This window comes from Podarcis cretensis (genome assembly GCF_951804945.1).
Source record: "Podarcis cretensis genome assembly, chromosome: 1".
NCBI classification, from domain to species: Eukaryota; Metazoa; Chordata; class Lepidosauria; order Squamata; family Lacertidae; genus Podarcis; species Podarcis cretensis.
Window position 1 is genome coordinate 98,412,371 of NC_137170.1, and position 27,035 is coordinate 98,439,405.

A 27,035-nucleotide genomic window follows, 5' to 3' on the forward strand; every position below is an offset into this window, starting at 1 on the left:
TTTTTGCAGCCTATGTGGTTGCACCCTTCAAGTTTAAGTGCTTTGTTTCAATAGACTACGTTCCCAATAACATAAATGAATATGGGTTCGGGTGACGGCTTTTTTTTTGTTTTTTAAGTGCTTACCAGAAAGACAGGACAACTAGACCTATTCTGCTGCTAACGAAGTTGCTGAGGATTTTTCAAATCAAACTCTTCTTTTAGCAGTTGGAAGCAAACAGCAACATTACAATGGAAACCAGCTGTGTCTGGACAAAACGATGCCAACGACAACAAAAAAATCTTCCATTAGAGTTCAGCAGTGTACTGGTGTTAAAAATGCCAAGCTAGAGAGCAGTATGGTTGTTAATACACCAGCCCTGGGCATGGTGCCAGAGTTTCCTCTCTTCTTTGGCCTGGGCCCATTGCAGAGTGGAGTATTGCAGCAGCTTATACAAACAGAGTTTATCTTCCCTGGAGTACAGAAAGTCTGGTATCCGGCAGAGGTCATGAGGCAAGCTGCAGAGGATGCGCAGGACTTGCGATACAGGATCCCTGTGACACAGAACAAAAGTTTATTTAGCCTGATATGAACAAACATGCTTTCTATTGTATGTTAGCTTTTTTTTAATTTAAACAGACTGCCAAGTTTTCCGTAATAGTGGTTCTGATTCTCAGCGCATTTCCAAAGAATTTAGCCCACCATCACCTGTTGTGTATCTTAGCAGGAAATGTAGGGCTTTAAATAAATGGCACTATTCTTAAACCCCCCGCTTTCTGCTTTTGCTTTCCACAAAGCCTGGAAATCGCAAAATCAATACATTTGAGGCATACAGCACTTAAAACTTTAAAAGTTGTACCTATTTAAGATTTGAGTACATGTAAGTTTGATCACATTCCAAACAGCATTACGGGAGCTTAAGGAGACCCATGATTCTTTTTATGCTTCTGATTTGCAACGTGCTAAAGGAAGTTCGCCTTTTAGGCACTTTCTGCGGGGAGGAAATGAGCCCCAAACGAAGAAAAAGCTCATGGGAGAATTTGGAGTCTACAGAGCAATACTCACAAACACAAAGATTATAAATATTCTCTCTTTCCCCATCCTTGTAACTAGGCTGCTGTAGAAAGTTGGATAAACAGAAGTCAGAACGAAATGACTTGCCTTGTAAGAAGCCCTCTAGAGACTGTTCTGCACCTTTTTTTAATTGAATGTGTGTAAATAATGTACATTAAATATGTATTTTAAATTTTACGTGTGTGTGTGTGTGTGTGTGTGTGCAATACAATACAATACAATACAATACAATACAATACAATACAATACACACACACCAAAATTGGTTCAAAGGGAGTTACAGCACACAGGGTGGGGGGCGTTGTTCCATCTGGCATGCTGTTATGCAGACAGAATGTTTGTATTAACACAGTGTTGAATTCCACCTGATCCATAGAACATTGCATGGAAAACCACATTTTATGAGCAGGAAAAGGGAACAGAACAGACGAGTTTTACTAAACTTAGCAATCCCTGTGAGTAAAAGCTGTAAGCTGCACCGCACACACTTTATTAGTGTATTAAGAGTGCTACGTTTAGGTATTCCGTCACTGTATTAGAACCCAGGCAGGGTACCCTAAAAGGTTCATGATTTTGAAGACCATTATCTTGGAGAATAAACTTCCATAGCTTGTGGGAAATACAGCACGTGAGAAACTTGAATTTAATGGAAATGGAGTGGATCCCTGCCCCCCCCGCCCCCCACATAGCAGATACTGTATACTTATGATTAAGGTTTATTCACTTGAATTGGGTTACTGGACCAGCCTACAGTTAAGTCTATGGTATTATGTATATGGACCATGTACACAGTGCAATTAAATCTAGGAAATGAGAAGTCGGCCTGCTTTACTAATGTAAGTCTTGACAGCTGTTTATGCTTATTATAACTTATTGCTTTCCTTCATTTATGTAGCTGCATTCACCCAACAGTTTTATTCCATTTCCCCAAACTGTTAATTCCCAGATCATATTTGAGTTTCCACACAACATAGAAGCCATTTCCAGAAAACTAATGGAACACAACACAGATTAAGTGCTCTTTCTATGTTACTTAGTTCCAGGGGAGGGAAATCCATTTATAGCCCCCCTGACCTAGAAAATCATAGAAGTGACTAAATTTGGATAAGTATACCAGCATATGGTTCTTTCCTGCTGTTTTCATGGTTGAATCATAGACAAATAGAAGCCCACATGTGTGGGAAGGGTGGTGGAGCAGTGAATGACATTCAATTCAATGGCATTCATTGTTGGGTCAAACCACAACCGGTTTGAATGAAATTTAGCATGCCATGCTGGTATAGAGGTCAAAAAGCCACAGTTCCATAACAAAACTAGTATTGCAGTCTGAAATGAACACTGGAAAGCAGGACAGAAGCACTAGCATTATAATCAGGAATTGTAGAGTTGGAAGGGACCCCAAAGATCATCTAGTCCAACCCCTTGAAATGCTGGAATATGCAGCTGTCCCATACAGGGATCAAACCTGCAACCTTGGCATCAGCACCACACTATAACCAACTGAGCTATCCAGGTTCTATGCAATATTCATCATGTATGAGTACACCAGTAATCAAGAAAATACACGGATATAATTCACAGGGGGGCTTATTCTCTTCCCTTAGTACAGTAAGTATCTTCTTTCTACCTTTTTTACCCTACTTAGTGGATAAAGATTGAGACCACTTTCAGACACGTTTCTAGCAGAACACTCGCAAAAGCTCCCTACACCAGTTAGTGACTATACTAACTTCTGCCTAATTGGTTTGGCTTTGGCATGTTGTGGATTGAGATTAACCCCACTGTAAATGGAAGGGCTTCCTCCTTTCATTCGCAGAAGAGACCAGGATCCAGTAGGGCTATATGTCAGAGGAAAAGATGGAGCAATTTTTGCTAATCATGCCTGTCTCAGCACCACCCTCCAGAAATGTTCCAGAGGATTTCCCAACTCCCCATAACACCTTTTCATGAGGCACAGGGGTGTGGCAACTGGCAACAATTGCCTCCTCAACCCTTCAGCATGAGTGGAACTCTACTCATCACAAGTCCAAATCCAGACAGTGTTAGAAACTCAGATTTGTAAGCTAGGTGCCAAATGGCTCCTTAAACCAAATTTACACTTACCACAATGTCTAGTTGCCACTTTAGGGCAAGATGGGTCTAAAGTCTTATTTTTCAAATGATGGACTGACTCTGATTGATTCTCTGCTAAACACGCGGCTAGCTCAGATGACAAACTTGAGCCAGGTTAAGAACTTTGAGAACTTAAAGAAAAGTAGTCACTTTATCCAGGGGCAGTCCACATATATTTGGCCTATTCCTACCTCTTTTTCTAAATGGTGACACAGTCCATTTATAACGTAAGAATATTCTTCACAACTGCGAGCATAGTGGTGGGGAGGGGTAAGCAAAGACAAGCTGCAACATTTAACTATAACGTTACTCACTGTTCCTGCCCAGGCTGCGCAGAAAAAAGCATTTTAGTTCCTGAAATTCATTCCGATTGTGCAGATCCTACAGGATGTGGTATTGGTGTGTGAAAACGGTCAACATCCAATGATCTCCAGATGGTGGAGATGTCAGGCACCATGCTAGTGCCCAGGCATCTTCACTTGGCCGCAGGTGGCCAATAAATCAGGTGCAAAATGCACTTGGCGCCTGGCTAATTTCAAACACGGAATCCAGACCATTGTGATCAGAATCCATGCAGAACATGAATTTTACAGGAGATTACTATTTCCTGCATAGTTGCTGGCACATGGTCATGGCAGCTGCAGCAGGCACAGCTCTTTACAGCAGGGAAAGAGAACCCGTAACTCTCCAGATGTTGTTTGGCTCAAATTCCAGTCACTTCCAGCCAGCCTTGCCAGTTATCAAGGGTAGGAGCTGTAGCCCAGCTGCCTTTAGCACATCTGTGAGAATTGCTGCAGCTATACTAGCAGAGGGCCTGAGATGTAAAGGAATTCAAGACCAATTGCTCTGCAAGAAAGAAGAATCTCAAAAAAGGGCATATCTCCTAATTGCTTAAGGAGTTCGCTATGGACTACCAGAGCTTGTTACACATGCCTCACTCCGCAGCTAAACTCACAAAAACAAAATAGCTAAAGGATCAAAATGCTGCCACATAGCTATGCCTCCTTGTGTGTAACAGATAATAAAGGTTTTCAATTGTAAAAACAAGTCATGTATTTATTTCCTTCACATTTTGCACGGTAACAGCAGATGAAAGAGACCATATCAGTCCTTGAAAGCTGAATGCAAACTGAAAAACCTCAGGTGAAAGGTTTCATATCTGCCTTTCAGCGGTAACAATCCTGCAGCTACTTAAAAATCTGAATAACACAAAGAGCCAAATGAGGTAAAATGCTCATAAAATGTAGCTCAATGCCAAGCTTTTCATTTAGGACATTGGGACGAGCTGTGTTTAATCCTTCTATTCAAAAGACCTAATGGTGCAACAGCTGAGCGTCCAATCAAACCTGCAGGAATTCATCTTTCAGTGGCAAACACTTTGAAACCATCAGTTCCATGCTGGCATTTCAGACACAATGAACAACAAATGCAGCAGTGGTAACTCACTAATCAGCCATCTAATGTCACTTTTATCATCCATTACCATAAACCGAACAGCTCATCTAGAAACATCTCATAGAAACAAATTATCACAAGCGAAACCCTTTGCATTTCACAGGACAATGATATGGCACATAGTGTCTATGGTCATGACAACTAACAAAACTGCATTTGCAATGTCTGTTGGAACAATTGGCATCTCCCCACACAAGCTGCAATCCAGTGCACACTTACCTGGAAGCCCCACTGAATTCAGTGGAACTTGCTTCTGCGTAAATGTGAATACGGAGCTACAGGGAACCAGGCAGAGGGCCTTCTCGGTAGTGGCGCCTTACCTGTGGAACGCCCTCCCACCAGATGTCAAAGAGAACAACTACTACCAGACTTTCAGAAGACATCTAAAGGCAACCCTGTTTAGGGAAGCTTTTAATGTTTGATGTATTATAGTATTTTAATATTATTTTGGAAGCCGCCCAGAGTGGCTGGGGAAGCCCAGCCAGATGGGCGGGGTATAAATAATAAATTATTATTATTATTATTATTATTATTATTATTATTATTAGGATTGTGCTAGTATAGTAGCTCAACCAACCTGTCATTAAATGTGTCTGCTCATTTAATACCTTCCTTGAGAGACTATGGAGTCTTCAGTGCCTCTGGGTTAGTCCCCTGATCTCTTTTCCCAATGCTGTTATTTCTAGAAAAAACTAATTCCTAGGAGTGCCTCTGGGCTAAGCAATAGTTTAAAAAGGGAGCAAGTTTCTTCCTTTCATTTCTTCTTTCTCTCTTTTTTTTGTAGCATAGCACCAAACAACACGTTCAGGTTGCAGAAACCAGAAATCACATACATTGGAGTTTTCTTGATTTCTGTCAAGTTAGCACACTGAGTTGTGTCCATACAAAGTTAGCTGCTCTTGGGACTTATTGTCATCAGTATGAGAAGTTTGTTGTTGTTTAGTCGTTTAAGTCATGTCTGACTCTTCGTGACCCCATGGACCAAAGCACGCCAGGCACTTCTGTCTTCCATTGCCTCCCGCAGTTTGGTCAAATGAGAAGTTACGGTAGTAATGATTTAACTTAAAACACATAGATTGCAATGGAAGCTAAATGCAACTGACTTACTTTAGTACCAAGCCACTGGAAATTACAAATGCCAAGACTGTTTGCATCTAAAAAGCCATAATTTGTGTTCCCACCTGAAATATCACTAAGAACCTGAAAGCTAGGTGTGGCAGCTTCAAAGTTATGCAACTTCCTCCCCCAAAGATGCATCTAACGCCTTCATTATGCAATCCACAGCGTATGCTGCAGATGCCCTGGAACTTCATTGTGAATGGTGGGTAAGAAATCGAAACTATAAAAAAGTACCGACCAATAACTTTTCATAAATTACCTGTGTTGTGAAATAAATTTTAGCTTATGCAAGTTGGGCTTCACTAGTGACTGAATAATAATCAGCGTGTACTATGTTTCTCCTTAACTACATTTCTAAAAAAGCAAGAACTGTTTTGTACCAAATGGTGCTATCCTAATACTAGGGAAAAGGTAAGGACTGGATTTCTAACAGGAGCTAACCCATCTTTGTATTCTTGACTTGGAATTCGATGAACATCCTTTGGCTTTGATAGTTTTGCATTGCTTATACTACAAATAAATTTCTACTCAGAAAGGAATCTGTCACTCTGTAGCTAGTCTACTGGATGTGTTGAAATGACACAGAGACCCATTCGTAACCAACCATTGAATATATGTCATGGAATATTTCCCCTCTGTTCTGGCCTAGCCAATCTCCAACTGTGGCCAAGAAACAGGTTAGCCATACAAAGACAAAGTCACCAAGTAGATTCTAGTTTCCAATGTCTACCTTTTTCCTTTATCCCACTTGCTCTGTGGTCATTATCCTTTTATGATCATAAAGCCAATTCATGAAACGCTCTCTTTCTCCATTATGTATTGCACTGGCGACAGCTCATTTAGGAATATAAAATGGGTGGCAGAATCTTTTGTTGGGAACTTCTGCACCAGGTGATACCAAAAAGCAATCTGTGTCTTAAGGAGAACTGATTTGAACCAAATAATTATGCTACATATAGATAAACGGTTAGCACATTTGCAAAGCTAATGGGTCCAGTACAGTTTCAAATTGGATGGGGACCATTTGTTGAGGTCCCTGCATCGCGGTGAGTTGGACTATATGACCCTTGGGATCCCTTCCAACTCTACAATTCTATGATCCTATGATAATATACAGCCTCCATCATTCCTCAATAAAACTCAGTGAACCTCTGCGTGGGATTGTGCCCTGTGTTCCACTCCAGGACAACCCCACCAACAGAAATGTATTTTTATTTTTTATTTTTGGAAGCTCCACCTTCCCCACCGGCAGACTCCTCTACAGCATCTTAATTCCATTTGCACACAGAATTAGTCCTTCCATTTGTGGAAGTCTAATTAGGATCCAAGCCCTAGCCTTTTTACATGGAGAAAATTTTGCATTACATTTTCTCTCTCACTCTCCCAACTCCCTCTCTCATTTGCAGACTTGGTCATAATTCATGTCAATCTCTGCTGCCTCCATTAAATTTAATTTTCAGCACATCATATAGACAGGCTAGTAATTAATAATTATTCTTTTCTTAATGATACACTTTTGTGATTTATGACTGTTTTCTCTTGGATGTTATTCCCATTTGTTTGTTCATAAAGACAAGATTGAATACCTTGTGCGTAAACTGATAAAGGCTTTTCAGCTCACTCCTGATAAGGGTCTCCTGTAAATGGGCCCATTTATCTCTCCTTTCTCAAACTTTTTGTGTGTGTGTGAGAGAGAGAGAGAGACAGAGAGAGAGAGAGAGAGAGAGAGAGGGAGAGAGAGAGGGAGAGAGAGAGGGAGAATTTCTTTTAAAGCATTTGCTTTGATGGAAGTGTCAATCCACACTTACAAATTACCTGTTCTTTCTTCCCCTCCAGATAGCATTCCTTACCTCCTCTCAAATTACATTGTTTTTAGTTCTAACTAACCAAAATTTTAATATACAGTTGCAGAACCACATTCAGATCTTTTAAAATCGCATTTATATTCCACCTTTTCGCTAAGGCACTCAAAGAACCATGGTGTACATGGTTCTCCTCCTCCTGCTGGGGGAGGCTCAGCGTAGTAGACTGAGAGGCAGTGACTAGCCCAAAGTCTCTGAGTGAGTTTCATGGCTGAGTGTGGATCTGAACCCTGGACTCCCGGGTTATAGAATCATAGAGTTGTAAGAGACCTGAAGGGTCATCTAGTCCAACCCCCTGCAATGCAGAAACCTCGGCTAAAGCATCCATGACAGATGGCCATCTAACCTCTGCTTTAAAACCTCCATCCTGCTGGTAAGTCCAAGAATGTATGGACAGCATATCAAAGTTTTGTCTCTCCCACCCTGTAGTTTCATTAGCCAAACCCAGGTCCAAGTAGTATGAGAAGGAGAGAACCTCTCTCTCCACTTCCTCCAAACCATGAATTATTTTACACACACATCCTTACTCACGCTTTTAATAAACCATAAATACTGGGACCTTTTTTCATAAGGGAGTTGTCTCAGACCCTGATCACTTTGGTCGTCCTTTTCCCATCTTAGCAACATCTACAGTATAGAGAAATGACCGTATCTCAGAAGGTATGTGCAGAAGAGGGCATGTTTAGCCTGGAAAAAGAGGAGATATGATAGCCATTTTCAAATATCTGAAGGGCTGCCACATGGAGCAAGCTTGTTTTCTCCTGCTCTGGAGGGTAGGACTTGAATCAATGGCTTCAAGTTGCAGGAAAGGAGATTCCCATTAGACACACGGAAAAACTTTCTGACAGTAAGAGCTGTTTGACAGTGGAACAGTCTCCCTTGGGAGGTTGTGGACTCTCTTTCCTTGGAGGTTTATAGGCAGAGGTTAGATGGCCATCTGTCATGGATGCTTTTAGCTGAGATTCCTGCATTGCCGGGGGTTGGACTAGATGACCCTTGGGATCCCTTCCAACTACCCAGAACAATGTGGAGAGGAGGAGAGGATTATTCCATCTGGCAAGCAGAACTGCTTGCACTGACGAAATAATCATAAGAATGCAATGCTGAATTCCTCCTCACAGTATTCCAAGACTTTATACAGATTTGCATAAAGGCAGTAAGATACTGCTTGTTTCATTTTCTTTTTTTAAAAAAAAAAAAATTTATTGAGAGTTTTTTATTACAATAGAAAAAAGAAGCAACATAGCAAAAAACAAACAAGAAAAGAAAAAAGAAAAACAAACATAAAATTTAACATCTTATAATAACCAACTTCTCTTCATTATTGGACTTCCTCACGTCTCTCACTCCTACTTTCCAAATTTATAGAGCTTTAACCAGCAATTTATCACCTTGTTTCCATTCTTATTGTACACTTTTCTAATATTTTGTCCCTAACTTTGAATATTTTTATCTAGGTCTTAAATCCCTAATCTTACCATAGTATTTATTCAAAATTTATTTTTCTCATAAAATTCACTCATTCTCACAATCTTTTCACCAAATTTTATAGTGCCCAGTTATTTTCAAATCTCTCATCCTTCTTAACACTCATACAATTTACAGTGTTTTTGTAAATAGTCCTTGAATTTCTTCCAGTCCTCTTCCACCGCTTCCTCTCCCAGGTCTCGGATTCTGCCAGTCATTTCTGCTAACTCCATGTAGTCCATCAGTTGCATCTGCCATTCTTCCAGTGTGGGCAAATCTTGAGTTTTCCAATATTTAGCGACAAGTATCCTTGCTGCTGTTGTTGCATACATAAAAAATGTTCTCTCATTCTGCTTGTTTCATTTTCAACCATTTCCCTAATGGTCCCTGACAGGGAATTGACCTTTTTAATAGTTGCCACATAGTCAGTGTTTACACTAAACTGACCATGATAACCCCATGATCCCCTGCCTGGTCACCCAGCTCAGCCTCCGTTGGTATACATGTGAAGCTATCATTCTTTTGCCCCAGTGTGCAACACTGATAGTTTCCTTATATTCCCAAATAATTAATCATGTGAGATGAAACTTTAGTACAAAATTTACAATTCTGTAAGTATTCAGTCCTGAAGATGAAGACTCTGTTTTCTTTCACCTTTTCTATTCTGATACTTTGATCCATTCTTTTAGGTCCAAATAACAGAGTAGAACAGACATATTCTCAGGTATATGACCTACAAGGAATCTTTATAAAGATTCCGAAAGGACTCTGAAAAGCAGACTCTCCCTATTGGATATACAGAGTGAGTCTTTTAAAAGATGCCCCGTGGAACATGTATACTCTCTATCCATGGGGCCTCTTTTAAAGGACTCACCCTGTATATATTATTTTATTAAAAGATTTTGAAACAACACCCTTCATAAATTAGTAATCAAGGTAGTGTAAAAGTAAGACCAAAGAGATCATACCTATGTAGACACAACCATAAAATAGAGCAAGTGATATGTCCTCCTTTTACAAATATATTCTCATAACCTTTGCTATAGCATTTCTCACAAGAATCCCCGTCTATCATTGTTGACAAGTCAGAAGAAGCACTGTTTTCATATATTTTATCCAATGGAATTCAAAATGTATTAGAAGTCGGAGTGATGTGGTAGCATTGTGTATAAAAAGCAGCACACTGTTTAATTTGTATAATGTTTCATTAAATTATTACCATTCTGCTTTAAGAGTGAGATGCTTCTAGTAACTCTTTAACATGCTTTCCTTATGTACACAAATGAAGTAATCCGTCAAATAATCTGTTTTGGCAGGAGGAATTTTTATGAGATAAGATGCTACATTCCTCTAAGGGCTGATTTATGCAAGGGCTGATTATGTGGCAAGCATTCCTGTTGTGTGTACACTGATGATTGCACTGCCTAACACCATAAGCAGTAAACAAAATGTACACATCTCCAAAATGTCAGGGGTAGGCAGTGAATAATCCCCAGGATGCTGCTGTGGGACAGGAGTGTTTTAAGATATTTGTCTTCCCTTCACGAGTTTACTGTATAGTGTTCAGCACTGCTAACATGGGTGTGCAAGAACATCTTGTGTAGAATGCGCACATATATATTCTACATGAGATGCTCTTGCACACCCATATACAGTATTCCTATAGGCATAAAAAATATATATATGTAAGGCTGTCACCACACAGCTCACAATGGAGGGTTGTGTTATTTTTTTGCCGCACTACTAGATTTGCATAAAGTCAGCAGGAGCAGGGGATAAGAGAGATGGCAGGTTGCGCAACAGCAGAGCCCATGTGATGGGAGCGAGAAGAGAGATCACTGAAAATGAAAAGGTGGTGGTTTAAAACAACAGCAGAATAAAGCAGAGATGGAAGGAGACAGAGGAGATTGGTGGTGGTGATTTAAATAAAGCAGTGATGGTGCAACACTGAGAGGGGAAAAACATTTGAAACTATGGGAGAGATCAGAGTGAGCAGGAGGTGACACAGGGGGAAAGGGACAATGTTTTCATACAGCAAGAAGGGAGTTTTAAAAGTCTCCAATAGTATTTTTTTTTTTAATCTTAGCTTCTGTGTTGCACCTCTTTCTGCTATTCCACCTTAAAACTGGTTTTTGCTTTGTTGTTTTTTAAAAAGCCCACAACCCTTCAGCATCTCTCTGTCTTTGCTTTACTTCAATTTCCACCATTGTTTTAATCTAAGTGTGCCTCCACCTCTGCTTTACTCAAACTTATGCCATTGTTTGAGCAGAGCAAGAAGAACAGAATGCCAAAAAGAAAAGAAAAATGGCTGTCCTGAACTTCTCCCTCTTCATCAACTGCCTCATGTGAGAAAGATAAAAGTTGCAGGAAAGGGGGAAGGAAGGAGATATTGGAATTGGGTTGAAGATCAAAGTGGGGTGTGTGGAATGGCCAGAGGAACAGGAAGTGGTGGAGGCTTCTTAATTGGGAAGATGAACAGGGTGCTTAGTATTTGCATTGTGTGGGAGGGAAGAAGATGCAGGAGCTCAACATGGGGGTGGTTTGTATGCGGGGGGGGGGGGGAGTCTTAAAAAAATCAGCTAAAGTCTATGTTGTCTGACTATCTCCTTCCTAAACTTTCAAGCAAACCATAAATGGCACTGACTTACAGATACATGTATGGCTCATAGCGTACAACTCAATTAATGCCACAGATAAATGGCTGTATCCATGATATTCCTAATGCAGTTGTAGGTTGGGCTACTGCCACATTTCTACTTTATAATGAGATCCAGCTTTGGAGACAGTGTGGCGAATGGGATGCTCTGCGGAGTCACTGAAGCAAAGTTTAGGCATCTTGTTTTTCTCAGTTGTTCTTAAGCCTTCTTGTAAGTGGTATATGGAACTATTTTAATGTGCAATCCCATATGTGAATGAAGTTTGGATCCATACCCTGATTTTCTAATAACGTTTAGGAAATTTGGAATATGCCATTCAGGTACGCACTCAATTAACCTCCCTGCTACACAGATTATTCCCCCTTTCCCCTTCCATGGTTTTCTTTAACTGTGGTGTACCTTTATGTCTAAATCAGTGCACCAGCAAGGATTGCTCTCATCACCAGATTTGCAAACCTCAGTGATTGGTATTGGGGTGTGTGTGTGTGTGTGTGTGTGTGTGTGTGTGTGTGCGTGTGTGTGTAGAATCTTGTTATAGTCAATCTAAGCACGTATGCATATTTAAAACAACACTGAAGTTAAAACAACAATGGAAAGATGGATTTTATGTAGGAAAGGCTATGTGAGCCCATAACAAAATGTCTGAGCATCAAGACTAAGAATATGACATTGACATCTACAGCCACCATAGTTTTATGAGACAGCTTCCTTATATCATTGTTTTGTCTGCAAACAGCACCCTACCGCTGATTGTTTGAAGTGCTTTCAGTTCTTTTTGACAGCATCATTAGCAGTAATAGTACTATAAAATTTCTAGCCCTTTGGTGTTTTGGGTTTAGCAGTGGATAAGAGTACTCAGATGTTTGCTCCGAGATCCGACCAATAAAATGTAAAGGATTGCTGGTATTAAATCCATTTGTCATTATAATAAACTTTTAGAAGGTAAGGGGAGTGTAGTGCATAGATCTGGGTAGGTCACTGCAAATTGTTCTGGAATTTATTCATTTCTATGTGAAATTTAAACCACACTCTAGTAGTCTGGAAGCTTAGAACTGAACTGCTAAGATAGCAGCCTGTGGGCACCATATCTGATCATTGTATATCCCCTCAGAACAAGACCAAGAAATGGAAAAACATAAAAAGCTATTGTCCATATCATTGTGAGAAATTAAAGTCGCTCAACCAGAAATTGCAACTTCCTTTTAAAATAATCCATCAATTTTTTGCATTTTTATTCTTTTCATGTTTTTTTCCAAATCATAAACTACTTCAAGTCAACTTCTAGCTCCATCACTGCTTTACTGTGTTTAAAAGTACTAAAAAAAAAAAGCAATTTATTATAAGCTCTCCATGGTTTCACCTTATCTAATGCACTTAATTTAGTTCATCTCCTGCTTCCTTTGTAGTGTTACAGGCAACCGTAAGATTGGAAGCAATTTATTAATAAGAGAACATGCCCTACAGCTTTAGCATCTGAAAACACTTCCTGAATGGTAATATATCTGAAGCTCTGAATTTATAGCATATAGTGAAAGTTAACAACATATACCATAATTCTTTTATTGCATGCAGCCTTGTTTATCATCAACAGAAAGGAGCTGGGTGCTTCAGATATGGGCAACTATAAAGTTATTCCAGACAAACACTGACAGTAAGGAACTGGCTGCAATGCCTCTACAGTGGTACCTTGGGTTAAGAACTTAATTCGTTCTGGAGGTCTGTTCTTAACCTGAAACTGTTCTTAACTTTAGCTAATGAGACCCTCCCACTCCCACCGCTGTGTAATTTCTGTTCTCATCCTGAGGTAAAGTTCTTAACCTGAGGTACTATTTCTGGGTTAGCGGAGTCTGTAACCTGAAGCGTATGTAACCTTAAGTGTATGTAACCCGAGGTACCACTGTTCTTGGTGCAGATGTCCAGAAGCCAAGGCAGCAAATGTCCCTGCTTCTCCCTCTGGGAAGCCTATTTCATTAATAACTTATTGGAAGAGATGCACATCTCCTCATCCTTTCTTGTTAAGCCTTACCACTCCAGCACAATTGAGTATCTTGTCCAAACACATTTTAAACTGTGTAATATGGAATGCACGCCCCATTATTTTTAAAAGGACTGTATTAAGGAGAGGACTGTGCTTCTAAGCAAAAAAGCCCTCTTACCAGTGCAGGGTCCTGGGAAGTACCCCCCCCCAGGTAGATTTGCATCTATTTTATTTTTATATATTAATTTTCATGCCACCCTTCATCTGAGGATCACAGGGCGGTTTATAATATCTACACACATGGAATTTAATACAGAGTTTAAAAGTGAATGTGCACCTCAGGCACATTAGTGTGAGGGCCTCCTGAGAAATTATTCTGACACCCCCCCCAGCCCCCACCCATTGATTTGGTGGCAATGGTGAAAAGAAAAACCACTGAAGTAGACACAGCACTGAAGTAGGTGGACACAAAGATGTGGATGCGAAGAACCATCTCTAAAATCATCATGTCAATCATTTGATGAACAGGTCAGAAAAATAAACCTTTCCCAACTGATCAGGGGCGTACTTAGGTGCCCTTGTGTCCTTGGCAAGAAGATATATTGACGCTCCCCCTCAGGCTCTTGGCTATCGCTGTCCATCTTCCACCCCCCCCCCAAGCCCCTTCTAATAGCGCCAACCAGAGGTGCCCAGAAGTGTCTGCGGGGGGCCTGGTCTGGCCCCCAGAGAAGTTGAGGAGAAGCTGGGGGAGCACATGGACAGGCTCCTTGCCACTCTGAGCCACAGTCGAAAGGTGTGATTTGGCAGGAGCCAACCTGCGACTGATCTACTCAGGAGGGGAAACTGTGTGCCATTGTGTACAAATAAATGGGGTTGTGGGAGAGCCACTTCCCCCAAGGATTGGCTGAATAAAGTCCTTGGGCCAAAAAAATATTAGCCGCCCCACTGTACATTATTGGAGTGTTAAGAGTCAATTTTACTTTCTCCATTGACCTCTTATGAGCAATATGTTATAAACAGGATTGAATCTTTTAAAAATGTGGAGAACGAACAGCCAAGTTTCAGACCATGCTGCCTTTCACGGGATACCAAAGATAAAGCAATTAGCTCTGAATATTAATGACAGGAAGGTTCTCACATAGGTTGAATTTTTTTCAGTTTTTAAAATGTTATCAATATGTAAATGCGAGTAATATACAATTTTTCAGCCTTTCTTAACTAAAGTAACAGGGGGAGAATATGCACCTTTAACATAGATGCAACTAGTATGTCACCTTTTCCCGGGAGAGGTTCCTCTCCTTTTGACAGGTGGGTGAAAAACAAAAACTCAGCAACTGATTGTTTTGTACTGCAGCTGTACTGTAGTAAAAGCTTCATTAGATACATATATATTTGCTCATCATGGTCATAGCAAGGCAAAACTGAATGCGACAGCCGTTGAATTACACATGCACCAGATCAATGAGTTAAATAATTAAGGGGAACTTTTTCAAAATTAGTTTTTCTCTTGGTTTCTGATAATTAGTACGAAAATAACTTGTTTTGCAGAGCTTTAAAAACAGCATTTATTAATCTGCACTGTACCCAGTTTCCTAACATACTAGCTGAAGTGCACAATTACAGTAATTGCTTTAATTGCACTGCAGCATTTTATACAACCTTGCATGCACAGGAAAATGCCACTGTAAACTGAACAAATGTATTTTTAAAATCCCAAACATTTTATTTAAGGGAATCATGTTGCTGGTAAATTCAGTTGCAGTAGAAATTCAGCTCTCTGGACAGTTTGACATTTTGGCTTCTAGTTTTTCACTTTATTATTTCCTTTTTAAAAAAAGTATTTAAGCCCAAGCCCATACCACTATTTTTCAGGTTCTCTTACAAATGATGTAACACAGCTTATACCAGAAGAATGGAGTAGAAACAATGGGAAATATGTGCTTAAAAGCCACATAACAGTAAAAGTTCAGAAACCATATATATATATATATATATATATATATATATATATATATATATATATAAAATTACCTAGTTGGATAGGCGCCTAATCCCCTTTTTCTTCCTTCCTACTCTCAATTTCTTTCTCCATATTCATTTGCCATGATGGGGAAATTGAATTTAGACAACTAATATCAAGAACCAAGCTCCCAAAGTACTCTCCATGGGATATGCTTTGCACTCCATGCTGGGATGAAGCTAAATACTGTATATTGATGGCAATCACTAACTACCACCAGCTTTGTTGCTGAATACTTTCCTTAATTAGCGATAAATATTTGTCACAATTACATAAGCTAGTTTGCACTGCGTTTCTTGAAATTGCATTGACAGCATTTTTTCAGGCATGCCTACTTATAAGTAAGTCCTACTCAATTCAATGGCACTAACCTCCAGGAAAGTGTATATAGAATTGTAGCCTACATCTGAATTCTTGCACCCTTTTGCTATTCTGATCATGCATTTCACTAACAGAGAGAACTTCCTTGTACTTGTATGGTAGCATGTGGTGTATTTATATTTGATTTATCATTAGTTCACTTATTTCTTATTCAAAGCAGCATACAAAGGATTCCCTTATGCCCAGACTTGAGCCCTCCTTACCTTACATGTAACAGTACATGCCTGTGTGACTGAAGTTATTAAATTTGCCTTGAAATCTAAGCAGCTTTGAAGGCAAGTCCTCACATTTTGAAAATATCATTGTCAGCTAGCAAAGTTTTATTAAAATGTCACTAAATACACAACTAAACTCACTTGGAACCAATTCCCGTTGAGTTCAATGGAATCACTTCAAAATATACCTAGTTAGAATTTGACTTGTGCAAGTATGTGTTCCTGGTGAAATTGGGAATGACTGTACAAGCTAGATTCCTGGTAAGATGTTCTTGTTTTATGGTCTTCTCCACTAATAGCTTCCTGGTCTCAAAGCAAAGAGGGCATTAGTCCTTAAAAAGAAACTGGTGATTTCAAATAGTTCAGCCTCAGTTTGCAACAGCACCACTAATAATTTTATTATTTATATGCCATCCATATAACTGTTCTTACCTTGTGATGGTGCATTGGCATGCTTTACATCAGGCATCCCAACCTTCGGCCCTCCAGATGTTTTGGACTACAATTCCCATCATCCCTGACCACTGGTCCTGTTAGCTAGGGATCATGGGAGTTGTAGGCCAAGACATCTGGAGGGCCACAGGTTCGGGATGCCTGCTTTACATCATCCTCAGAGTATAGTCTAAAGACACTTCAATACAGCCACCTTGCTGCACCACCTAGGTATGGTCATTACCTGGATGGGTGATCCCTTTGGGGGATGCTGCCTTGAGTTGTATGATAAGAAAGCAGGCAGGAGACAAATGATACGGGTGCAGCTGGTGTGAGAATCAGACTATAGATCTGGAAGAGGATTTCTGTGTTATTTCATTTAGCTCATTCAGCAACAGAATATCCTTATACTCACATTATTGTCCATGATTTGGCTGTGTCCCTCCATTTTAAACGTACTAGGTATCCTGTGCCTCTCTTACAATTTAGAATTTATTTTGGCATTCAGTGCCAACGCTACTTGACATTACTTGGCCTTCCTCTCTGTTCTGCTGGTTTCCTACACACATCAGTCTGAGGTTTCACACATGCAAAGTATCAACCAGAATATAATCCATAACATGTCTTTACACTCAGTCAACCCATTTACCTCTCTACATGTATAATCTAAACCCCTTCATCCTCCACTATCTCTGAAAACTTTGGGTTGCGTCCAACGGCAGGCTTTGAACTGCTAAGCAGAAAGCACTGCCACTTACGTGAGGAAGAGTATCCCATTTTTACCAATTTCCTCCACACATCTACTGCAGCCCATCACACTCCTTATCCCATACTATTCCAGAGTGTTCCACAGCTGTGAAGAGCAGCATTGCATGGGACAGTTTGTAGGTGGAATCAACAAAAACAAGGTGTCTCTCTTCACAGAAGTGCTTTTCGCTAGTGAAAATCCACTAGTTGTACAACCATTTTGTTCTCTTTAATTAGGCAATGAAACTATGTTGCATTGTTTGTAGAAATGTCCACCCAGTAAGCCTGATGTGATTATTTTATGGGTTGCTTAGTATCCAGACTAAATCTACAATCAAATCTATTACTCTGTTTTTAAATTTGGATTTTCTGAAATTTCTCTGTCAGTCATATGTTTTTTCTACAGACTGATTCTGATTTGGATACTGCTAGAAACTACTCTAGTAAAGGTTGGCATGTTAGGTTGTATAACTTACAAATGGGTCTGTCTTGACCAATAATCATGTTCAATGAAGTACATTCTAATTCATTTACATGGCACTTAATTATAAATTGGTTTATCATTCTTTATTAGTTAACTATGTGAGCTGAGCCACAACAATTCTGTTTCCAAATGAAGAAATGGCACCGGGAGATCTAAAATTGCCTGGGGGGGGGGGTGTCCTACAGGCTAAGATTTGAATCCAAGTCAAATATGCCGATATCTTCCTCTTACTCAAATATCCTAAAAGGTGTCAAGATGGTGAAAAGCCAAACTACTTCATAATTACAAAAGGAACTGAAAATAATGCAGCAGGTCTTAGGATGTTGTTATATAAACCATTTGGTGCGTACACATTTAGTGTATTCAACATTATGTGTGTGGAAATCTGTTTGCACAAGAGGGTTTTCCTGACCCTTCCTCTCTGTAGCCCCCTGTATCCTTCAGGGAAGAAAACCTGGTATGTGGTACATGGGCTTCAACAACATGCAGAATCATTAAAAGTTAGTGTGAGGCAGTTTGCATAAACAAGCTGCTTCCATCTGACTGTCAGCATTTCTGTCTCCAGCTGCAGCCTCTGAACCATCTCCCACGCCTTTCCTAAGGATTGTCTGATCCACAGGCGAAACTTATCATGGGCCTGTGAGACTGCAATGGAGGGGGAGGGGGAATTGGGAAAGCCCACTACACACAGATAATTCTGCCCATATAACATTGGTGTTTTGGTTTTGGTTGCACTGTCGTTAAAAAGACAAGTTGAAGAAAATTAATGCAGCTTTTTGGACTACTGTTTTAAGACCTTCCTGTAAGACAAGACTGAAGAGCGTAGAACTTATTGCGGGAGGAGGGGGGGAGGCATACTAAGATTGGAGGATGGTATGAGAGAGATTTGCAAAACTGAACAACTGGGCTGGGCATAGCATTAAAAAAAACCAAAGCATTGCTTCAATACTAGGCTATAATTTGTAGTGGTTCACACAGTTCATAATTAATGCATGGGATTCACTATCACAAGATGTGGTTGTAATCACTGGTTTTGAAGAGAGTCTCTCTCTCTCTCTCTCTCTCTCTCTTTCACACACACACACACACACACACACACACATACACACACGTTAATGGAGAATAGTTCTATACAGAACTGTTAGCTACAATACCTAAAATCACAGCAGTATGCCTGTTCTAAACCCCGGATAATAGAACTAAGACCGGGGGGGTGGGGTCGTTCAGTTTGACTTTCCAAAAACATCACATTGGACCAACATCCATCTAATGTACAGAGTGGCCGATCTAAAAAGGCCATTCTTACGTTTTTGATCACAAGTGGGAAATCTGTGGCCCTCCAGATACTGTTGGACTACAAGTCCTATCATCCCAGATCATTGGTCATGTTGGCTGGAGCTGATGGCAGTTGGCAGTCCAACATCATCTGAGAAGTCACAGGTTTCCTTATTTTATCTGGATTAAAATAAAAGGGAGACTCTGGTGCCTGGGTACTGTGTAACAAACAAAAGAACTCAGTACCAAAATTGACCTGCGTAGGTGTCATTGTTCCATTTAATGAATACGAACAAACATTTGTGTCACACTGCCACCATTAACATGTAGATAATATATATAACTGTATGTAAATAAGTGATCCTATATACTGCAAAACAGGAAAATAGCTAAATGCATGTTCAAGTGTGTGGATCCATTGGCTTACTGATCTGGACCATTAACATGGTTTCAATTAAATAATAATAATAATTATTATTATTATTATTATTATTATTATTATTATTATGCCTGCCCTTAACCATAAGGTCCTAGGATGGTTGCAACAATTTAAAATACAACATTGCCTTTAAAAAAAAGAACAAAATACGTTGCATTTCACTTTGAAGTAAGATTTACAGAAACCTTAATCATGCGCACTGAGAGAAATGCATATCTTACTAAAGAAAACAACTATTAAATCTATACTAATTTGATTTTAGCCCTAGTAGTCAAAAGGAGAACCTGTAATTGCAAGATTGCAATTTTATTTATTTTATATATTGGGTTAAAAATCCAAACTGAGTGGCTCTCTTTGAATAAGAAATCTCTTCAGTGCTGAACAAGTGTAAAAGTAAGCAGCATTGGGAAATGGTATGTTAAATGTTGAGCTAGACATGTGCTAAAGCATAGGAATGTGGCAAAAAAAAATTTGTACACATTTTTAAGTATCTGTAAGCAAACAAAAATCTAGCTGAACACAATCACACTAGAGGCAATTATTTGAGCCCTGAATTGTTTCACAGTACCCTGTAACCTACCATCTCTTGGATTTAGCTACTCATAACCTGATCCTAAGCACATATATGGAGCTAAGTCTTACTAGCGTGAATGAAATTTTCTTGTAAGAGTGCTCAGTATCACAACCTTGACCCCACTGATTGCAATGGGACAAAACTGATTTAAAAATCAAAGTGTTGTTGCCTTGCCTATTGGGTTAACTGCAGACTGGGATGTCTTTGATATAGGTAAGAATATATAGAAATGTCATCAATCATGGAAACTCCTGATCAAAGTAACAAATATATTTACGTATGAAATTAAGCAGACCAGTAAGATAGTATGTGTACTGCTGCTTGATATGCATAGGGCAAGTTATGCTGTTAAGTCGGGTAGTATTGTTACAACTTGATACAAGATTCATAGGTTGAGTAATTCAAAGAAAAAGTATCGTTTAAAATGCCTCTCTCTTACTGAAGCCATTACAAATCAATTTCTCTCCAGTGGGGAAAGCATATTTATGTCACTCTAAATGTTTTAAGATCCAATTAGAATGGTTCTTACTTTGAACTTAACATAGTCATGGTAGCTTTATCAATCAGTTTCAAAATCCAGTAGTAAATCTGATTTTTTAAAAACTCCAACAATTCATCACTTTAAAAATCTAGGTATCCCAAAGGTTTAAGCAAGCCATTCCCAGATAAAGGCCTACTGCTAGCACAGATTTTTCTGCCTCACTAACCTTCAGCTTAAAAGATTACCAAAATGGTTTCTGGGAGGCTGTTAAAAGTTTTAAATTGCAAGTTGAAATAAAAATATTATGGCCAGAAGAAGCAATGCTCAAAAAGCACAACTAAGGAAAACACTTTAATATTTCCACTGGGATGTTTTTAATGGCCTTTCAGCCCCCTCCCATTCAATCCACTGAAATCTCTCTATATTTTTACAAAAATATGAATGTTCTGCTTGTGTTATTGTGAGAGTCTTTAAAACTGTATTTCAGATACCTTTCCAAAATTGCTTTTAAGTTTTAAAGAGCATCATAACGGTGTTAAATTTCTCTCTAGCAGGAGGATTTCCAGGTAGTATCAGGATTAAGAGGAAATGTTTGCTCTGCATTGTGCATTCAAATGTTTATGTGTTGAACTTGGGGGTATATTTTTGTTGCACTTTCAGACAGCAGAGAGATCTTTTCCCACCACCACTGTCCAATTCTTTACAACTACACAGATCATTAACAGTGCATTTAGAAGATTAGTGCTTTTATTTACAGGATTTCTACCTGGAGTAGCAATGTGCTGAACTGACAATTCTCACCCATTCATTTTCACAGGTTTTAAAGAGGAAACAAATTACTAAACGCTGGTCACCAATAATGGTTATTGTGGCACTTGTTTCACTTACCACAAAAAAGGCCCAATTTACTAAACAACCATTGGTTTGTTGCTGTTGTTCTTTTTATGATTAACAAACCAAATATATTGTAATTATATATTTATGTCTTCCATTATCAGATAGGTCCCAGTGTTACTGACATGGGTACTGAAGCATTCCTAGTTCAACAGTTATAACTTGTTGATCTCCTTTAGCAAATATATCCATCCCAAGATGGATGATAATCTCCAGTGTCAGTGATACACAATATTCTCTGCATCTTCTATTGTCTTGCTTCTGTATGCCCCAATTTCACCCCTCTAGAGATTATAAGCCAGATATGATTTCAGGAAGGGTTAGAATCAGTGGTTTTATATGGGCTTTCCCATAGATGCCAAAGACCTTTTCCCCCTAGGTACAATTGTAAATCCAAAACTTGTTTGATAGCAACTAGCATGGATCACGTGATCTATGCTGTTTTAAAAAATATAATCTTTCCATTTATGTCATCAACATTTTCAGCTAACTGACTGTCAGCTACTTTTGCAAAGCATGCCCTTTTGTGCGAAATTCCACACGGGAAATAAATAATCTAGGACCCTTATTCCCAAGACCAAAGCAGAGCCTCCTAACCTTCAGCCCATCTTATGCAATTCCATTATATTTAATGGCCGAAAGCTCAGTTCACCACATCCGCTTTCCCTAAAGATCAACCACTGGGTATGTGACTTGCTAGAGTAAATAACGGCAGCTACTAATTCAATACACTTCCCTCCAACTGATGGGAGAAGGCCTGTGTAATTAACTGTAATGAGATTAAATGAACTTGTTATTAATTCCCAAGTATTCTAAAGAGGTCTGAGGCTTCCAGTGTTGTTTTATTGTACTTTTGATAACTTATTTTAAGTAAGCTTCAGCATTTTCAATGTAAAATGGAAGCATGAACCCTGTGACATGCAGCAGAATAAATGAATGGCACGGTTAACAATTCAAATCAAAATAAAGGTGTTATAAACATGCATTTGAATTACCTATGGAGTTGAGTTAGACAGGAAATAAAATGAAAAGGGAAGAGACTTAATGAGACAGAACTGATATAGTTTACCCTACCTGTACTTTGTTCCATGACTTCCTTTTGACACATATCTTGGACATTCACAGTGCAATTCACTATGAATTCTGGGGACGAGCAATCATTATTTAGCTGAAATTCCTCACACTGATAGCACTGTATTTGCAAAGCAAATCCTAGAATAGAAAGAAACATTATTTAGCATGTGCTAAGAATAATGTTTAATGCAGAAATTCTGTGTTTATTTCTATAGGAATAAGCCCCATTGAATTTAATAGGACTTATTTCATAAGCATAAAGACTTGCAGTAAGCAAGCAAGTCCCATTGATTCAGTAGCACTTACTTTTGAGCAGTCATGCTTAGGACAGTGCTGTATATTAAGTTTCCTTTTATTTAATTTCTCTCATATACACACACACACACACATACACACTCATTCATTCATTCTCTATTTGGCTGTAACAGTTGTCCTTTTAGCTAACACTATGGTTTAAGGATATAGTATCCTTTAATAATCTGCCAACTTCATTCCACATCAGACCTTTAAACATGGGCAAAACTCATTATCAGTTATGTTCACTTCCAAGTTTTCAAACCCTTCTGGCTTCATCAACCTAATCTGTATCCAGCAGGGGGCAGAATGAACAATAATGAGCAGTAGCAAAATTGATCTGTTTTGCTCACCATCTTGTCCTCTCTGCTTTTCCTTCTTAAAAGGTTTGGTGTAGGGTTGTTGTTTTTTTTAAGCACTAGGCTTTTAAAAAGCAAGCAAATGACCGAAAAAGTAAACCTCCTAATAGATGTGCTCCAGAGCTTTTCTATGCCAAAGGGTTTACTTAACTACTAATTAATTGCAATGATTTAATTACTATTTTGCCATGCACAATTACAGCTGCAAAGCATCCTTAGCTTCCCTCTTTTATCATGCAAACGAGGGTCTTCTGGGAGTTTAAGGCGAGGGCCGGGGGAGTTTCCCCATATTTCCTGTCTGCTGGAGCTGCGCCTGAGCAAGGGCATCCATCCTAGATCTCCCAGCGCTCCTGGAGGATTTGAGTGCTACGGAAAGATCCGGGCGGGATAGCCAACGCCGCCCCACACCCATTGACAGACGAGGTGGGAAGCTGTGCTTTTAGCAATGTCTCCTTAAAATAAAGAAGTGCGATCATTGGAAGGAGCGGTTTGATCGGGCTAGCACGCAGGGAACTGGCTTCAGCGCGGTCACAGCGGAGAATGAAGCTCAGCTAGTCATTTAGCTGCCCAAGGATGCCTGAATAGTTGCCATTACTCAGCCGAGTTTCCTCCCCATCCAACTCGTGGGGGCAGGCAGTAGGTATCTGGGCTGTTTTACTTAAACAGGTGCCTGCTGGCTCCTGACGGGCAGCCCTAGCGTTGTTGCTCCTTAAGGTAGTTTGCTGGGAAACTACTAACTACACTCCCCACCGAAGGGCTCTGCAAGGAACACGGGGGTTGGGAGGGTAACCGTGACCCACAGACCGAGAAGAATCCTCTGTTCCGAGGGTTGCTAGTTGGCTACTAAGCCGAGGGCTTCCCGGGCAACCGCTTGCCAGTGTGAATCGTCACCCCCCCCCCCCGGGGAAATAGGGGGAAGGAGGCTCGCGAGAGCGATGGGGCGGGGGCTGCTGCTCTACGGCTTGCTGCGATCTGCCCGCGGAAGTTCCCAGGGCTTGTCTGGGAAGCTCGCCTCGGCAGCGTCCCTTAGGCAGCGCAAGTAGACTGCTCCCAGACAGATCCCAAGCGAGTTCTCCTTGGAAAGCCGAGTTTCTCTTCCAGAAACAAGCGCAGCAGGGATGGGCAAGCAAGCTTTCCTTGCTGCTGTGAGCGAGACCTCGGGAAGCGGACGGGTTCCAGAAACGGCGATGACCACGGGTGGGCTGCGTGACCCCGCGCATTGCTCGGGAGAGGCATACAGAGGAGCCAGGGTCCGGCGGTGGCTCAAGGTGGCAGGCAGGGCAGGGCAGAACTGCCGGCGAGACCGGTAGCAAAAGGAGCAGCCGCCGCCGCCGCCGCCGCCGGCTTCTTGGCTGGCTGGGGCGGGAGCTGCAGAGTTGGTGCCAGCAGCAGCAGCTGTTGAATGGCAGGCGCGAACTTTGCAGAGTGTCGCGGCGAGGAGTCCTTGGCACCGGGCAGGCACCGATTCGAGTCGGCGGGGGTTGGGGGTCGGCTACGGCGGGCGTCCCCTCTTACCTGGCGCCAGCAACAATCCCCAGAAAGTTGTCGCCACGGCGAGGAGCCACATCCTCTTGGAGCCGTCGGAGGGGCTGGCGGCGGCGGTAGGAGACGCTGGCCAAGGCACGGCACCTCTTAGCAGCAGCAGCAGCAGCAGCAGGCGGGCGACGCCGGGAGAGCCGCGCACCTCTGCCTCGTCGGACTGGTGCGACTGCTGCAGCCGCTGCGGAGAGGAGCTCCGGGGGCAGCAGGCGACGCCTCAGCCCGCATCGCCCGCCCGAGCCCCGGCTCCCTCTCGTCCTCTCTGCGAGAGCTCCCTCCAGCCTCGCCGGAGTTGAGAGAGTGAAACTACAGCGGAAGACGCCTAGCCAAGAAGAGGAGAGGGAGAGGAGGGCGGGGAGAGAGAGAGAGAGACCCACCGAATAACCCCCCCCCCGCCTTCCCGGGGTCACGTGGTGCCCCCTCCCCCCTTTCCTGCAGGGGGGAAGGAGGGAGAAAGTTTATGGAGACAGGCAGAATCCTTCAGCTTGGAGAGGCGAAGGGGGTGGAGCCCCTCCCACCCTCCAAACACCTGCACGCGCCGCAGCTGCGACGGGGGAGGAGGCCGGCGGTCAGCCACTCAGTTCCCACCTGCGGGGCTAACGCGGAAGCTCCTCCGACGCAGCCGCGTCCCCAGTTGGATTGATATGGAAAGATCGGCACTCTCATCTAACACCCAGCTGTACAATAGCCCCTTCGTGGAGCAACTTTAAACAGCTGCTTACTCTTTTGCTCAGGCTTCTCTCTCTCCCTCCCTCCCTCTGCCTCTCTCCCTCTCTTTCACCCCCCACCAGGGTCTTCTCTCCCTCTGTCACTCACGCTCACTTTCACGCTGTCTCTCCCCTTTTTATACTCTCGCCAGATTCCTCCTCCGCCGCCTTAGGACGGTGTGTGGTTGTGAGTCTCCCTCTCCCCCACTTGAAACAATGATCAGTTTTCCCTAAGCAGCCTTTAAAACGAATGAATGAATAAATAAAACCACACAAACGCTGTGGAGATGCAATAGTCAAAATGACTCATCGAGAGTGGATTAGTTGGCTGCTACAATCAATCAACCACTTTCAAGTAATTTTGCAATTAGTGGCTAATAGGTGGGTTTCCTCCGCTCTGATTGCCGCCACCTCCCCGCCCCTCCGCGCTTTTATGGGCGCGATTGTGGTTGTGCGAACACATTAACTGGCCGTGGACGACGTGAACTGGAACCAAGGCCGGGGGGGGGGGTTCGCGCTCTGAGAGCCGACGAGGCAGGGGAGCCATTCACTTACCCGCCCGCTGTAGGAGGGCCGCGGCCTGTCCCACGCCGATAGCGCCTTCCACCGGTGTGGTGTCTGTATTGGCTCGTCTCGTCTCCAGTGCGCCCAGGGTGGGCGACGTTGCTCCCATCCTATACTATATACGTTGCGCTTTTGCCGCCTGTTGTAACTGCCTGAGGCACTTGGAAAAGAGAGGAAGCCTCTCTCGGGCGCAGGAAAAAGGCCGCCCTTTTCATACAGAGACAGCCGCGAGGGACAACAAACGGAGCCGTGCAAAGAAAAGAGCTCGTTCTGGTCTGGCCTGGGCTTTTCCCAGGGCGATGCCTTCTGCTCCTAAATAATCGGCACATATCAAGCAGTGGCGGCTTCAGTGCCCTGTCCCCAATAGTTTCAACCTGGTGCAGGGACCGCAGGGCCGGCTCATGTTGTGGAGCGGGTGGAGAACAGCTTGAGGAACAGGCTGAGGTTGCTGGATGTGTTAGGGGGGTGTCTAAGGGCAGTAGGCGAATACCTCCGATGTCATGATCGCACAGGTCACAGTATAGGCGTGCACACCGGCACACACTCATCTCCTCCATTGGAGAGGGATGTGCTTGGTGTTTATGTTCTCCTGTCTTTCATGTGGCGCTTTGGCAGCATTTGAGGCGGCAGCTTGCTGAACTGACTTGCAGAGAAGAAGGTGAAGGGCGCTCTCGCGGGAGGCCGAGCGGATGCGCCAAGTCGTCTCCCGGCCAAAAGTATTTCTGTACTTTCGAGAGAGAACATACCCGACACCCTTGAGGACTAGAAACGGACTTTTAAGAAAACGAAAGAGGGATGAGTTGTAAAATGCCCCCATTCTGTGCCAGATTGCTAAATTCGCGCGTGCATCCTT

The 27,035-nt window shown here is 41.8% G+C and overlaps 1 protein-coding gene across 4 annotated transcripts; it reads right to left on the bottom strand.

The window, feature by feature from the left end:
- On the bottom strand, positions 1-27,035 carry LYPD1 (LY6/PLAUR domain containing 1). Of its 4 annotated transcripts, XM_079995121.1 has the most exons (5): positions 26,174-26,272; positions 25,700-25,857; positions 24,888-25,663; positions 22,720-22,857; positions 1-533 (listed from the first exon to the last, which is right to left on the bottom strand). In XM_079995121.1, the coding sequence occupies exons 3-5, from the start codon at positions 24,937-24,939 to the stop codon at positions 295-297; spliced, it is 429 nt and encodes a 142-aa protein (XP_079851247.1). In that variant the 5' UTR covers positions 24,940-25,663; positions 25,700-25,857; positions 26,174-26,272; the 3' UTR covers positions 1-294. The 4 variants fall into 4 exon arrangements, with proteins under 4 accessions (XP_079851247.1, XP_079851248.1, XP_079851246.1 ...); XM_079995122.1 differs by lacking the exon at positions 26,174-26,272 and having other exon boundaries at positions 24,888-25,233; positions 25,762-26,154; XM_079995120.1 differs by lacking the exon at positions 26,174-26,272 and having other exon boundaries at positions 25,700-26,154.

Coding starts and splice junctions, on each gene's coding strand:
- LYPD1 (XM_079995119.1), bottom strand. CDS start 26,291: ATGGGAGCAACGTCGCCCACCCTGGGCGCACTGGAGACGAGACGAGCC. Junction 22,858..26,173: donor GGCCCTCCTACAGCGGGCGG/GTAAGTGAATGG, acceptor TTTCTATTCTAG/GATTTGCTTTGCAAATACAG. Junction 534..22,719: donor AGTCATGGAACAAAGTACAG/GTAGGGTAAACT, acceptor TCTGTGTCACAG/GGATCCTGTATCGCAAGTCC.